This window comes from Corvus kubaryi, unplaced genomic scaffold (genome assembly GCF_017639235.1).
Source record: "Corvus kubaryi isolate FWS band 111438036 unplaced genomic scaffold, C.kubaryi_AGA036_p1.0 37395, whole genome shotgun sequence".
NCBI classification, from domain to species: Eukaryota; Metazoa; Chordata; class Aves; order Passeriformes; family Corvidae; genus Corvus; species Corvus kubaryi.
In genome coordinates this window covers 497,903-512,692 of record NW_024581134.1, presented here as the reverse complement: position 1 = coordinate 512,692, position 14,790 = coordinate 497,903, and the positions used below count along the sequence as shown (strand labels likewise).

At 39.7% G+C, this 14,790-nt stretch overlaps 1 protein-coding gene across 4 annotated transcripts in view; it reads left to right on the top strand.

The window, feature by feature from the left end:
• The first annotated feature begins 18 nt into the window (after window positions 1-18).
• MTM1 (myotubularin 1) overlaps window positions 19-14,790 on the top strand; it is a 46,240-nt gene continuing 31,468 nt past the window's right edge. For 3 of the 4 annotated variants that reach the window (XM_042039907.1, XM_042039906.1, XM_042039908.1), the window contains exons 1-5: window positions 1,847-1,998; window positions 10,184-10,255; window positions 11,167-11,239; window positions 12,734-12,828; window positions 13,848-13,958. In XM_042039907.1, coding sequence (XP_041895841.1) covers window positions 10,193-10,255; window positions 11,167-11,239; window positions 12,734-12,828; window positions 13,848-13,958 — 342 coding nt within the window. In that variant the 5' untranslated portion in view covers window positions 1,847-1,998; window positions 10,184-10,192. Of the gene's footprint in view, window positions 76-1,846; window positions 1,999-10,183; window positions 10,256-11,166; window positions 11,240-12,733; window positions 12,829-13,847; window positions 13,959-14,790 lie in introns of those variants that run through there. The other variant, XM_042039905.1, reaches the window with a different exon arrangement.

The window sequence follows — 14,790 nt, the reverse complement described above, 5'->3', positions numbered from 1 at the left end:
CCCCCGCGGCGTGGGGCGGGCGCGGGCCCGTCACGTGAGCGCGGCGTTGGGGCCCGTGGCGGCGGCGGCGGCGCGGTGAGTGTGGGTGAGGGACGGCGCGGAGCCGGGGCTGTCGGGGGGAGTCCATGCGGGGCCGCTGTGCGTCGTTGGGGCCCGGCGGTGTCGGTGCGGCGCCCAGGCGTTGTCGGGTGCGGGGCCCGGTAGTGTCGGTGCGGGGCCCGGGCAGTGTCCGTGGGTCTGGGGAGTGTCGGTGAGGCCCAGCGGCTGGCGGGGCTCGGTTGCCCGGGCTGTTCGTGGCCGCTGGGCTCCGGCTTCTCCTGGCTCACGCCCCGGTGTGCAGCATCCCTCCGGGAGCGAGGCGTTGCTGAAGTGTCGGGGCTCAGCGAAGACACCTCTGAAGTGTAATTTTTACCTTTCCTCTTAAGTCGTCTCCTGTGATGTGAGAATATCCCGAGTGCTCTTGATTCGCCATCAGACCTTTAAGCCGCTGTCGCGTTCATTTCTGACTGGCTTAAATTTTGTTCTGAGGCATGTTACTTCTTTCAGTGTTCACGGCTGAAAAGCTGAAACCTTCCATTTCAGAGCAAACTTTTTAGTTGACTTAAAGCATGAAATGATTCTTGAAGATGACGGACTTTTTGCTTGCTGATTTTTGTGTTGCGGCAATCAAAAGGCATGTTTTCTGCTTTGTGTAGTTGGTGGGTTTTGGTCTGTTGGTGTGGGTTTTTTTCAGGTGTACGTGTTTTAAGAGCATAAGAAGAGTATTACCTTTTTTCACAGAAAGCCTTATTTTTCCTAGTGCTATAGAAAGCAGCATAGGCAAACTGGGTGTTAAGTGTTCTGTCGTGGGTCAGTAGATTGTCAGTGCCTATTCTGGCAGCCAAAAACTGAGTGTTTAAAAAGTACCTTGGCTCTGTGGCACAGCTCCTTTTCTGGGGCAGGAATTGTGCCCGTTGCTTGCTAGTGGCCATACCTTTGTTCATCATTAGCCAGATTTGAAGGACCAGGTATCTCATGTTACAGGAATAGTATGACGTAAAACCAGAACCTCTTCCCTGCTATAGGTTTCTTTTTAAAGTTAATTTGTGGTTTAGGTGGTTAAAAAAGTTAGGCTGCACAGTTATTAACAGAGTCTTAATACACAGAACTTCTGGCCCTGCAAGTGTCCCAGGAGATGAGCTATAGAGCTGTTTTCAATAAAAAGTAGAATTTTCCCTTTTTGCACTGTTTATCATTCTATGCTTGGTCAGAAGTAAACTCACAGAAAACACACTTGCAAAAGAGATGGGCATGTAGCACCATCAGGGTTGATCAAACCCTAGTGCTATTGTATTTTCCTGTATGTAGAGTTACAGGGTTAATTACCGATAGTTAATTTAGAGTGCACGACTGATTTAATGAGAAGTGACTGTAAAACTGTAAATATTGTGTGTGTTGTTTTAAAGGACACAACATACTAATTTTAATTTCTCTAAGAACTTGAATCGGGTAGAAATAAGTTTTTTGTTTCATGGTCTATTCCTTCTGACTTTGCCAAGTTACATGGCAACTTTCATATGAAAGTCATTCCTAAGTGTATTTGGGAAAAGAAACTGACTTAGCAACATTTTAAAACCAGTTCTTAGAATTTTAGAAGAGAAAGTTCTCAATTCCACGTATTTGATGCCAAACCTCCTGACATAAGGTAAACCATAAAAAGAACTAGTACTGTTTGTTTCCTTTCTCCAGAATGTTTTTAACAGCAACTATTCTGGGATTTTGCTTCCTTTCTGAAGTTTTTAAAAGTAATGGCAGTTGATGTTTTCTGGCAGTGCTAATGTCTTCCTACCTGTTCCATTCCTGTTAGGGGCCAACTACAGCACAAAAGTCAAATGTTGTTGGAAAGTTGAAGGAATGAACACAGTTTTTCTGCCATCTGACACTGAAGTGGGCATCTGTATTTTATACAGCTGAAATGACTTGTTAAATCTGGAGACTTCTGAGCAAGCAAGAACAAAAGTAAGTGCCTTTAAGTAGACTGTAGTACACTTTTGTGTAAGATGGGATCTGTTTTTTTCCCAACGATATTGAAGTAACTGGTGCACAACGTTTTTGCTGTGTTGTTGCATGTAGTGTGTGGAAAGGCTGTACAGCAGAGACTGGGATGTGACTGGACCCATCCGTGTGGAAAGGATCCAAGTTTCTGTGCCCAGCGAAGTCCCTGCCTGTTGCTTGAAAGAGAGCACCCCCAGAAGCGTGGTGCTGCCCCGTGAATGACTTAGGCAGGGTAGTGCCAATCTCCCCTTTCTCAGGGATGGAAGCAAACATCAGTTTGTAAATGACTTCATCATAGTCTTTGACGTCATAGTGTACTTAGTCTACTTTTTTAAGCACAGACCAGCTCAGAATGGTACTTTCTCCTTGGCACTATGTAGTGGAAGAGGGAACTAAACAGCAGATGGCAGAGGAGGAGTCTGATGGGTTGTACATGTTCTTAAAGGAAAGTTGGGAGGAAAGTCTGAGTAGGGGATGTAGTTTTAACTGTTACAGTGTCATTTTTAAATACAGTATATCATTGTGTAACAGATAAAATTTCCATTTTGCTTGTGGAATCATCAGTTAAATCTTTAGCAATAGAACTACAGTGGCCTAAGGGGATATCTTTCAAGAAGAATGAGCAGGGAGCAACCGAAGGCTTTCTTAATAGAAAACTTGGAAGCTGTGTTTGCTATCCCATAGGCTTTCCTGTCAAGTGCATCAGCTTTTGACAATGTGGGAGGTATGCATTCCCTGCAGGGGATGCAAAGTAGTGAAAATAGACTGGGTGGGTTTAGAAAGCCACAGATCAGCCTTCAGGCACAGGTTTCCTACAGATGTAATGTTGATTCTAGAGGTAATCTGACAAATGGTTCCTTAAGAAACCCACTCACTTCTGTCATGCCACCTAATCTAGCTAGATTTAACTGGTAGAGGGAAAACCACTGCTTCCTTTGATCCACTCACAGGACTGAGCTTCCACTTTAGAACTCGGCTACCAGATTGAATATTAAGAAGCAGTCTAGGAAAAAAGATAATCGTGGCAAGGGAAAGGTGATACACATAAAACAAATACAAGATTAGCAATAAGTGGGTAAAACTGGACAGAAATGATTGTTAGCATAAATTGCAAGGAATAGGACTCTTGGCAGTTGCTGGTAAACAGGCCTTAGCTAATAATTACACTTCTTGCTACTAAAGAAGGTACTTTTTTCCTTTGTAATGGTGATATAAAGCAGGAAAAATACCTAACTATCAGATCCATGATGGCATGTGTTCTACTGTCACCTCTCTTTGTGAGAGGACTTGTAATTTTCTTAAAAGAAAGCTTGCCAGGATAAAAGCTAGGATATCACTCTAAGCTATATTTTCAATGTAATTTGAAGGGAGGAAGCAATTGGGTTAATAATTAGAAAAAGTAATGTTAAAGACCTTTATGTTAGGTCTTGTTGGAAATTGTGATTTATTTTGAATAAAGGGTGGGAGTAAAATTCCTTGAAACATTAAGACACTAAAGCAAAAAAGTTCAAATGCTGACAGGAGAAATATCAGTCAAGACAGATCTGAGGATTTTTTTGCTTCCTCCAGCTATTCTTTATTCAATACCTGGCTTCCATGTACAAGCTACAAGAGGCTTTTCTTTTTAGGAACGTTATACATAGAAGTGTTTAGCATCTGGTGGCACTGAGAAATTTTCTGCCAAGCTGTTTCTTTTGCTGCCATTTGTAGATTTCCACTGTCAGGATACCAGTTTTTGTTAGTGCAAGATCTTCCTTCTAATATCCTGAAAACGCCCTTCTACAGTGAGCCTGTAAAATCTGAGTGGGGAGGCAAGTGATGCACTTGTAATTTGTTTGGTGAATTAGCCGTCACTTGACTGTTGTGAATTTTGTTTGTGTTGAATCCTTTGGGGACAATGACTTGTCCTGTCAAATGCAGGGCACGTTAGAGAACAAGACAATGCTTTTTCTGGGAGAGGGAGCGTTTCTGGCTCTTCACAAACAAATTCAGCAGTCCGTGTTGAGTTGTGCAGCTGCTGTACAGTCTAGCAGAGAGTTGGCAACAGTTCCGGAGTGCATCTTTCTTAGGGATGGAAAGCCTGGTGGAGAATTGGTGCTGAGCAAACAGCTTCAGATTGAGAGGGGTTTTGTGCTACTCTTTTTATAGGATACAGTTTTTTGATTTAACTGACTTGGAAACTTTGGTGCAGAAGGGCAGATAGATTCTACATGGACAGTATTCCATGGAAGTTTGCACTGCTGGCATGCTTTGTGTGTTCTGGTTACAACTTGAATTGGGAAGGCTTTCAAAGAGACTTGAAAACTCATATGATTTCCCTGGAAAAAGTAGATTTAGTAAGTACATGTGAATAGGGAATGTAATTTAGACACAAGGGGAGAAGACCAACTGGTGGCACAGTCCAGTCTCAGATCAGTAGAATCATGAGGATCCACTCAAGCAAAGGTGAGGGCTGTGGCCTCCATTACTAAGAGGTTATGCTTGGAAGAATTTTAGACCCTGTAACTGTGATGGTAAAGAAGAAATAGGAGATTCTGTGGTCTACCAATTGCGATAAGAGAGCACGAACAACATTATGGTTAATGATCATGATCTGGAATATCTCTCCTGTGAAGACAGGCTGAGAGTCAGGGATGTTCAGCCTGGAGAAGAGAAGGATCCAGGGAGACCTTATAGCATTTTCCAGAACCTGAAGAGGGTCTAGAAGAAAGATGGGTGCAAGCTTTATCAGGGCCTGTTTGGATAGGACAAGGGTGATGGTTTAATGTGGAAGAGGGTCAATTTAGACTAGTTAAAGGAAAAAGCTTTCCCCAGTGAGGATGGTGAAACATTGCCACAGGTTGCCCAGACAGGATGCCTCATCCCTGGAAACATTTGAGGTCAGGGTGGACAGGGCTCTGAGCAACCTGATCTACTTAAAGATGCCCCTGCTCATTGCAGGGGGATTGGACCAGATGACTAGAGGTCCCTTCCATCCCCAGGAGTTTTGCTTCTAAATTCCCCCTGCATCGGTATCTTTCACTGTTGCAGGAAATTGTTGTTGGGTTTATATCCTTTGGAAATATGTATCAGCAAGTATTTCTCTGGTGTGGATTATCTGTGGGGTTTTAGTTGTTTGCATATTGTACCTTTTTTGAAACTGGAATGCTCTGCTTTGTGCTAATTTTTTGTAGCATTGTAACTTTGGAGACTTCTGCTACCTTATTTTTGTTTCTGAGTGTAGTTCCTTGTTGTAAAATATAACTGGTTAAATGAGTTTGAAAGAGATGTATTTATTTCTGTGGACTTGATTAGTTGGTTGTTGCTCTGTTGTCTCACTATGTTTCATTTTGTTTGATTGGTGCTGTTTTGTTAGGGACAGCTGATGTCTGGAAAACTGCCTTCATTGCCTTAGATTTTTCTTGTGACTTGTTTTGTACCCCTGTATGTCTTTATATCTTGTCCTAAAATTTTATTAACCTTTAGTAAGATGAATGACTACTCTTGACTTCATTAGATTAAATACCTATTTACTAGTGTTAAAAATGCTGATGCTTATTTTGGTGACCCTGATAACTTAGATGCTGTTGTTGGCTTGACACTTCAGGACTGCTGCTTTTCCATATATATTTTGTGAAGGATTTATGTTGTTTTCTGCTTAATACTTAGGGTGCACTACTTTTTTTTTTTTCCTTTTTCCTTCATGGTTGTCCTAGCTTAACTTTGATGCTGTCTTAGAAATTCCTAGAGTTCTGCTCTAGTCTGAATGTTATTTCTGAACTCCTACATATTTTGTATTATCTCTTCTGTGCAGTTGTGGTTCTGACAGACATGCCTTTGGTTTTAGGACTTTGTATTTTATACTTTTAATTTTATTATGGGAAACACAAGGCAGTATATTCATACTGGCTCTGTATGTTGTTACTATAGCAAAGAAAACTCTACCAGCACGCCTTTCAAACACTGCTCTGTGTCTCTCCGTTCCCATGAATCCTAGGAAGCAGAAGTATAAATATCATGTTTAATGAAAATACAGATTCCAAGTAGTTTAATTGTTATTGTAAGATCACTGGAGCCTCCATTTCTTGATAGTGTTACTATATTAAGTTCTGATAACTTTAACAAAGCTTTGTTTATTAGCTCAAGTTAAATCCAGTAAAATTGCTTTGTCTCCTTGCTATTCTCGATTGAGGAATGAATGTTCAGCTATTTGTAACTGCAGAATAACACAAATCACAAATCTGATTTGTTTTAAATTTGCAGAGTAACTCTCTTTTCAGCTGCTGTCAAGTGTGAGCTTTGACAGGTTATCAATTTTTGTGCAAGTGTAGAAATACACAAGTGATACTGGGGAATAAAATGTGCTTGCAGTGGAAAACTACTTGAAAGATTTCTCCCTGTGTGGAAGGACTACTGCTGCTCTGCGATAATGAGAAAGTTGTAGCTATTTTAAGACTGTGGTGGAGTAAGTTCTTTGAATTGTTCATGGCAGTATTACTTTGGGAGGCTGCCAGAAGCTGCTTCTACAGTTAGACAGAAAAAGAAATAATACTAAAAAAGGAAATATTTCATGTTCGTTTTAAATGGTTTTGGAAACTTGTTTTCTCTTGATACAGTGAAGTTCACTTCCTTAAGGGTGTGCCCTTGTTTGATGGGTACTTTTAATGAGAACTTAATCTTGTCTGTTGTCTGAAGATCACAGAATCATAGCATAATCCAAGTTGGTAGGGTCTTCAGGAGGCCTCCAGTTCAACCCCTTGCACAAAGCAGGATCAGACCTAGTTGCTCAAAGCTCTATTCAGCTGGGTGTAAGAAACCTCTGAAGAGGAAGACTGCAACCTCCTTGGTCCCTGTTTTCACAGCCTGACTGCCTTACAGTGCAAAAGAAGGGGGTTGTTGTTCTTTTTCCCTGAAATCAAGCTGGAATCTAGTTTGTTTTGATTTCTGTTGTATCTTGTCACTCACCACTACCCTGGCTCTGCCTTCTCAGCAACTACCTCAGAGATAGCAGTGGGCAGCTGTGAGGTCCCCACCGAAGCTGTCTCTTCTTCAGGCTGAACAGTTCCCAGCTCCTTCAGCCTCTCGCTGTAGGGCAGGTGCTCCATGTTCTGTTCCTCTTGGGAAACCTCAGCTGAACTTGTTGCGATTTATCAATGCCTGCCTTGTACTGGTGTCCAACAGTGGACACTGTTCTAAATGCTGTCTAATGAGTGCTCTATAATTAATTACTAGGACATAGTTTACTTACAGAAATGTGGGTGGTTATAAATACGCTTATCAGTATTTGGGATTTTTATGTATGACTGGATTTCAAAACAAAATTTTTGTAGCATTAGAAGAATTCTTCCACTTGCATATTGATGAAATTTACTGACACTAATTTTAGTGAAAATGTTTGATGGATTTAAAAAATACCATGACAGATAACACCTTATCTTCATTACATATTTATTCAACTTGATTAGCTCTGAATAAGTCTAATTTGCATCATTAAAGTGTTGGAAATGAAACAGAGTAGTTGGTTGTAATTCTAGAGTGTAGTTTTCTATAGAAATTGAAGTCAGATAATGAATTTATTCTCACTGTAAAGTATGTTTAAAGAAGTGGGTCTCATGGAGAGTTGGGGGAATCTTAGGCAAAGTAAATTTGCATGCACAGAGATATAAACAGCTGCTGCAAGACCACACACATCTTGTTTGCTTGAAGTGGCCTGGGCAGGTGGCAGCGTGGAGGGGAGGGAAGGGAAGGGAAGCTCTGTCCTGCTGTATTGTCAGGTTCCTCAAGGAAAATTTTTTCTGAGAACCTGAAAGGATCTCTGCCTGTTTCTTTTAACTTTTCCACATCTCAGTGTGAGTTATATTCAGTGTTCTGGATTATTTCAGAATCTTAACTCACCTCATGTAATGCTCCTATTCAGCCCAAACTTAGTGAATGTGCGGGAAGGGGAGGAAATAATACAGAAGGCACAGGAGCACACGGAAGGCTTTTGAAGCACTTGGTGCTGTTCCCTGTGTGAGCAGCAGGAGCGCGCTGCAATTGGAAGGCATAAGGAGTGTCCAAACAAGCTTCTGTTTTTCTGAGCTTTGGCAGTGGGCTGGCTCTGAGGTGAGTGTCCAGGGTCCTGGGTGGGCTCCTGTGGCCTCTGCTGAGCTCTTCCTGTGGCTTTGCTGCTGAAGTAGCTGTGGTTGCAGGATCAACAGCCAGCTTGGGTGTGCTGGTACCTGCTGCAGTCAGAATTTCCATTTTGCAGTGCAGATCTGTTCAGGGTTGTCACATCCTTTAAAAGTCATTTTTGTAGGGCTTGTTTGTGCTCTCTTGTCTCTTGTGGTTGGTGCAGCCTTAATTTAAATTTACGTGAGTTCCAGTTAAAATCTCCAGTTACTTAGTCTCTTCTGACATAGGAAAACTGGAGCTGCTGTGCCTTTGTGTCACCTGGCATTTCTCATTTAAAATATGAAAAAAAGCCACTTCATAAAGGAAATTTTTTTAAAACAACATTCTGAGTAAATATGCCTTTTATCTTTATAAAACCTTAAACTTCTATAAATTAAGGAAAGTAATCTGAGCAAATACTGGGTGTTGACAAGTTGGCATAGCAATATAGCAAAAATTGAATCTACCTTAAGTTGATAGTATGTAAGATATTGCAAGGAAGGAAAAGCTGTGCAAATATCTTCTCTTAATACTCTATGGTCAAAATATTAGACTCCAGTATTGCAACAGTATTTTTGTGGAGGGTAGTTGAAAGGACAATGATTTAATTTTGATTGCTAATAGATTTTCATTTAAATTGTTGCTGTTGCGCTAAAATGATTTCAGGGCCCTTGTTTCAGTGTTTGGAGAAAGTTGAGATAGCTGGAGACCCAGAAGGGAAGAAATAACTTCTGTGTGACAGGGTAACACAGGCTCTGTGGCATTCAAAAGCTTTTTTCTTCATTTTTTCAACTGAATGTGTGTTCCTTTTTAATTTTTTAATTTTTTTTTTTTGTGGAGGGATGTGATTTTTTACTGATAAACTGTATCACTGAATATTACAGTTTAAAACACAATGTCATGTTTCCTGTGTTCTTAATGAGATATGAAAGAGTTGGGTAACAAGCCCATAGAACTTCAGGGTGTGGTTTTCCACTTTATTCCTGCACAGACACACTCCTGTACTGCTAAAGTGGTGTCAGAGCATTTTGCCTCTTGCAGTTTAGTGTGTCACGGTCAGCCCACTGTTACACAGGAGCGTGGGCTGCTTTGTCATGGTGCAGAGATCTGGCCAAACTTCCCGGTGTTGAGAGGGGAGAGGAAGTGCCTTCCAAAGACTACAAATCTGTGCAATAGAAATGACAACTGTGTAGTCTGTAATCGTCCTCCCCCCCCCTCCCCCACTCTCCCAAACAAGCAAACAAACAGAATCTCTTCAAGACTGCTGTGATGTCAGATCAGTTGATGAAGGGTGTGTGAGTAGTGAAAGGGAAGCGTTTTCCCAGTGTTATTTCTAGAATTCACTTGTGCAATGTTGGGAAATTAAGATGATGAATCATCTTGTGATGACACGCGAGATTTTGTCTTTAATTAATACCATTTAAAAAATAAATAAAATCCTTTTCCTTTAAATACATGAATGTTGTTCAGACCAGCAGGCTGGACACTCACTCTTTTGGTGTAGTAACTGAAGCTCCAGTTAGGAAATGGGGGATTGTTTTTAACTGGAGAAGTACTGTGGAAGTCCTGCTTTTTCTTGTTTTGTTTTTTAAACTTGAAACACTTGAGTGTATTGACATGCTTGTGACTTTGAGAGCTGTGCAATAATACTCCAAGTAGGTTGCATTTCATAATATGTGTATACAGTGACTTAAAATAAGCACTCTAATGTCTGTTTACTGAACTAATACTCGTATTCCAACATCTGAATTCCAATAGAGAGCTTGAGTCAGAATATTCCTTATAATAAGGCCTGATTGCAAAGCTAGTAATGAATTTCTTGTTAGATTTGGATGTTTTTGAATAGTAACCTTCAATTACAAGGCATTGTGTAATTTTTTGAATTACTAGTACCTTGCAAAACATTCTTGTAAGTTCTTGATGTCTACCTGTGGACCTCAAAAGTCTAAAATCTCTCCTGGAAATAGTCTGTAGTTCAGGAGGAAGTTTAAGTCTCCGATTTGTGTTTACTTGTCAGATACCTGGCATGGCCTCATCATCTGCACCTAAATATAATTCAAACTCCTTGGAGAACTCCTCAAGCAAACGGGTGAGTGTAACTTTTTTCATGTTTTTATTTTTTTACATCAGAGTTCCCAGAGATCATTGTCTTGTATATTTGGTTAGAAAAATAAGTATTTAAATGGCTTATTGAATGTCTATACTTATTTTTATTGCTAAAATTCTTATGCCGTTAACTGAGATGATTTAAATATCTTTTGGAGTGGATAGGCAAAGTGTTCTCTATCATAGCTAACGAGACCCTCCTTAAAATCAATTCTAATATACTTAGTCTTATCCTTGCTTTCTACCTTGAAATATTCTGTGGCATGCTTGAAAATTTTTGGCACTTCGTTGCCTTAGAAAGATTCTATATTGCAATTGCTAAGTTATACCTTGTTACATTTGTCTGGCTCAGTTTTAAGATGTTCATCTGCAGTGAAAAATACATGAAACAATCTAAATACCATCCCCCTCTGCTTTCTAATGCTGTGCAGCTGAAGAAAATGTAACCTGGGTGCAAGAAAACAGAAACTACTGAACGTGGGAAAGTCACAAATGAGTAGATTGTGTGTGATAGTTGTGAGTACATTGCTTAAGTAATTTCAGTTGATTTGTTCTTCCAAGCCCAGTGTACTTGGAAAATTAAATGCACAAAACTTCCAGAGTATTTAGAGTATAGAGGTTTAATTCCAATTTAATACAAATATAACTGACTATTCTTTTAGGAGAAGACTAAAACCTGCTTATGTTTCAGATCTGTTCAACCTTTAAATGTTTCATAGTTGTATTTTAAGATAGTGGTGTGTATTCCTGTTTTGGTTCAGTGTGTGAATTCCTACTTGGGCAAGACCTGTTCTTTCCCATGCAGGAATTACCTTTAAGTTTGGGCTTTTTTATTTTTAATCTGGAACTTGAAATTGTAAATAAACCGTGGTGTGCTCTTGTGCTTCTCTTTAGACTCTAAAAGATGGGACTAACTGGGAACAAAATGAAGAAATACCTCGTCTGCCAGGAGAGACCAGGGTTACAGGTATGAAGCTCCATGGCTGCCTGATGCAGTGATGTTCAGCAGTCTGGCAGACACTTATATCTCACTGAACTGTTTTGTAATTTGGACTGGTTTAGGTGGGGGGCAAAGGTAAGTCATGCTTGAATGTAATGAATTTTTCAAAGAAATTGTGAAAGGGACTTTTTATCATTTATCACAAATAACTTTCTAAGTCTTTAAAATCTTGGTTTTTAATCATCCTCACATGGCAGATCTTCCAATAGAAAGAAATTGCAAGTCATGTCATAATTGTATCTACAGATTAAGTAGCACATGTTGAGTGATGAGAGATCCTCCAAGCTTTTGGAAGTCAAGAGAATTCTATGTGCCACCCAGTATGCATTGATACGTTGTAGAGTAGTGTGGAATCCAAGTCTAAATGTGAATTCCCAAAGTACCATCTTATGCTTCCTTGACGCAACAGGGCGTGAACAGGGCGCCTCTGCTCTTGTTGGCCTTTACATACAAAAGTGTGGTAGCATAAGGGAGATGAGTGTATTAGTTTTCTTTTCTTCATGGAAGCTCTTCCTGAAATGGAAGTCTTTGCTGGGGTCTGTCTTTTACTTGTGCTGCTTCTCCTCCCCTATGCCCGGCTTTGTTGGGTGGATTTGTAAACAAGATTGGCTCAGTTGAGAGCAAAGTGGTAATTCAGAGGAAGTAGTTTTGTTTTTAATGAAGAAGGTGTAAGGGAGAGGGTGTGGGACTAAGATGGATGTGTGATGTGATCCTTATGAAAACTGGCTGTGCTTTGGGGCACTGCAGTGAAATAGGCACTTTTTGTGCAAGGCTGGTAAATAGATTGGGCTTAAAGAAATGAGTGGACAGGGAAAAATAAATGGAAGTCTTCAATGTCATGGTTGGACTCAATGATCTGAGAGGTCTTTTCCAGCTTGAAGGATTCTGATTCTGATTGCATTGCTTCACTTAAATCTTTTTGAGTGGTATGTGTTAGTGTTTGTTCTGTTACTGTCCTTGCTGAAACACTGCTGATGGCCCTACTCTGTTTGATTGCCTCAAATTGAAATGTAATGTTTCTCTGCAGCATGGTGAATTTCCTAAACACTCTACAATTTGAACTCTACTTCAGTAGAGAATTGTTTACAGAATGGTGTAATAGTATCAGCAATGTATTTGTTATGGGATGGTGAATAGGCTACGTTACAGTAATCACAGTACTCCCTGTTCTATGTCCTGCCCTCTCCTGTGTAGTGCTGAGAAAGAAAACACAAATATAACTAGGGAAGGCTACTGAAATCTGTGCACTTAATTTGGGCAAGTTTAGTATATGAGTCTTCCAAATTTTTTTAATAATTCAAGGAGATAAAACTCAGATGTATTACTTTCTAAATTCATTCGCCTCTGAGTGGCTCTTATGAGTACAGCTCTCATTTTATTTTACTGCTACTTGAGTGATACTGTCCTTAGTTCCCATTTTGTCTTTTCATAATCTTTTACGAAATACTATGTTTCTTACAGACAAGGATGTTATTTATATGTGTCCATTTAATGGCCCTGTTAAAGGAAGAGTGTACATCACAAACTACAGGCTGTACCTAAGAAGTGTGGAAAATGTGAGTAATATGCCACAATTACTTCATGGGATGAGTTGGCTTTAAACTCTCTTCCGTTCACCCCCACCGCCTTTGATTTATTTTGTGGCCAGTTCATTTATTTCAGTTTTGGCACACGTGCTTGTAGAATTGCATGGGAGGCTTTTTGCTTGAAATGGTCTGTAATGTTTGTAATAACCATATCTTAATTCTGTAATGACTAAATAGTAATTGCCTTTGTGCCACTGAGAAATCTGTATTAAAACAGAAGTCCTTTAAAGTTAAATGTGTTGTAAAAGTGTGATTTTTGCCTGGTAAAATTACAGTTTGATCACTTACAGTGAACTGATAACTTTATCTTTTGTCTGTCAGAGCTTTTTTGATAGCTGTTCCCTTTACACTTAATCTGTGATAGATCAAGAGCAGCAACTAATGATGTGCAACAGTTCTTAAAATAGCTGTCAGTAAACCGAGACTTTGATTGTCCTTACTGTTAGAAAAGAAAAATACTTTGATCAATAGAACCTTTTGTGGGTGCAGGGAGTGGTAATGTGTTTGATAAGCAGTGACATGGAAGAGCATAAAATGTGCTTGTAATCTGTTTTGTAATATGGGTTTTTTTAAAAAATAAGGATTTGGGACTATTGAGCTAAGGTCTTTCTGGTTTTGGCTAACTGTACGAGTAAGGTCTTTTTTTTGTTTAGTTCTACTTTATGCTGTATATCAATAAAGCAATATTAGCAGGCAGGGGCAATCAGTATGTAGCAGAAGGCATCTCTGAGGGTGTTGCCACCTCTTTTCCTGCATATTGAACAAGGCATGAAGTATTTTTGTAGCATGTTAAACTGGATGATGCTCAAGGCTGTAGAGTGACTGTACAGACTTCCTAACATGTTGGGAGAGGAGACTCCAAGGCAGAAACATGCTTTTGTTTCCTGTATGTATTTCATGTCTGCTTTCTATTCTGGAATGCATAAGAACATTTTGCTTGAGTCTTCTTTTCACATTAATCTTTTCCTTACTCAAAACTTTTCTTGCAGGATCCAGTTGTGATATTGAATGTTCCACTGGGAGTAATTTCAAGGATTGAAAAAATGGGAGGAGCTTCAAGCAGAGGAGAGAACTCTTATGGATTAGATATAACCTGTAAAGTAAGACTTTCCAATAATTCAGTAGGAAATGAAATCTAGAGGTTTTTTTCTCACTGATTACCTATTTGTAGGAAGGAAAAAGTACATGCTTACGTTGAATTTAAAAAGAGCTTCTTGAAACTGGACAGAAAAATACCTTTTGTATAAAGGGCTGTTTAACTGTCCTCTTTGCATTCAAGCACAGGTATTGGTCTTGCTTTCCAGATCACTAATTGACAAGGTTTTGCACAGTAGTTGTATTTTAGGGCCTTATTCCTGCACTGCTTTATTTCATTTGTTCTAAAAGGAATATTTTTAATAATTCTGGTATCTTTCAAGAACACCTCAGATGGGGTCTTTGTAAACTATAAAGCCAGTGAAAAGTTTATGTAAAAAAATCTATAGTCTTACAAAAAATGGGCACCATGACAGTCACGGGGGGAGTTCCCAGTGGATAATTCAGGGTCCTTTGCTGGATTCATTAATCGAGCATGTGCTCATTTGAGTCTTAGCAGTCAATGTGCAGATTGCTTATTTTTGACCCCAGTGATGAGAACATAGGAACAATGTGTTCTACACAGATTATTGGCAAGTGTTTCTTTCAAAAACACGGTAATTCCCATCCTGCAAACTTTCAGTAGCTGGTGAGACTTTTTAGTGAATCAAATAGAGCCATTTCTGATGGCTTCATGTCAAAGTGGCGTTTGTAGCACAGAGTGTGGTGCTGCTTTATTTTTACAATTCTTACACTCTATTCTATTTTATGGGATAAGAAGTAAAACTGAACAGGACTTGAGCTGTGTTACAAGCAGATTCTAAATCATGTTTAGTGTATAATATAGCACTTGTACAG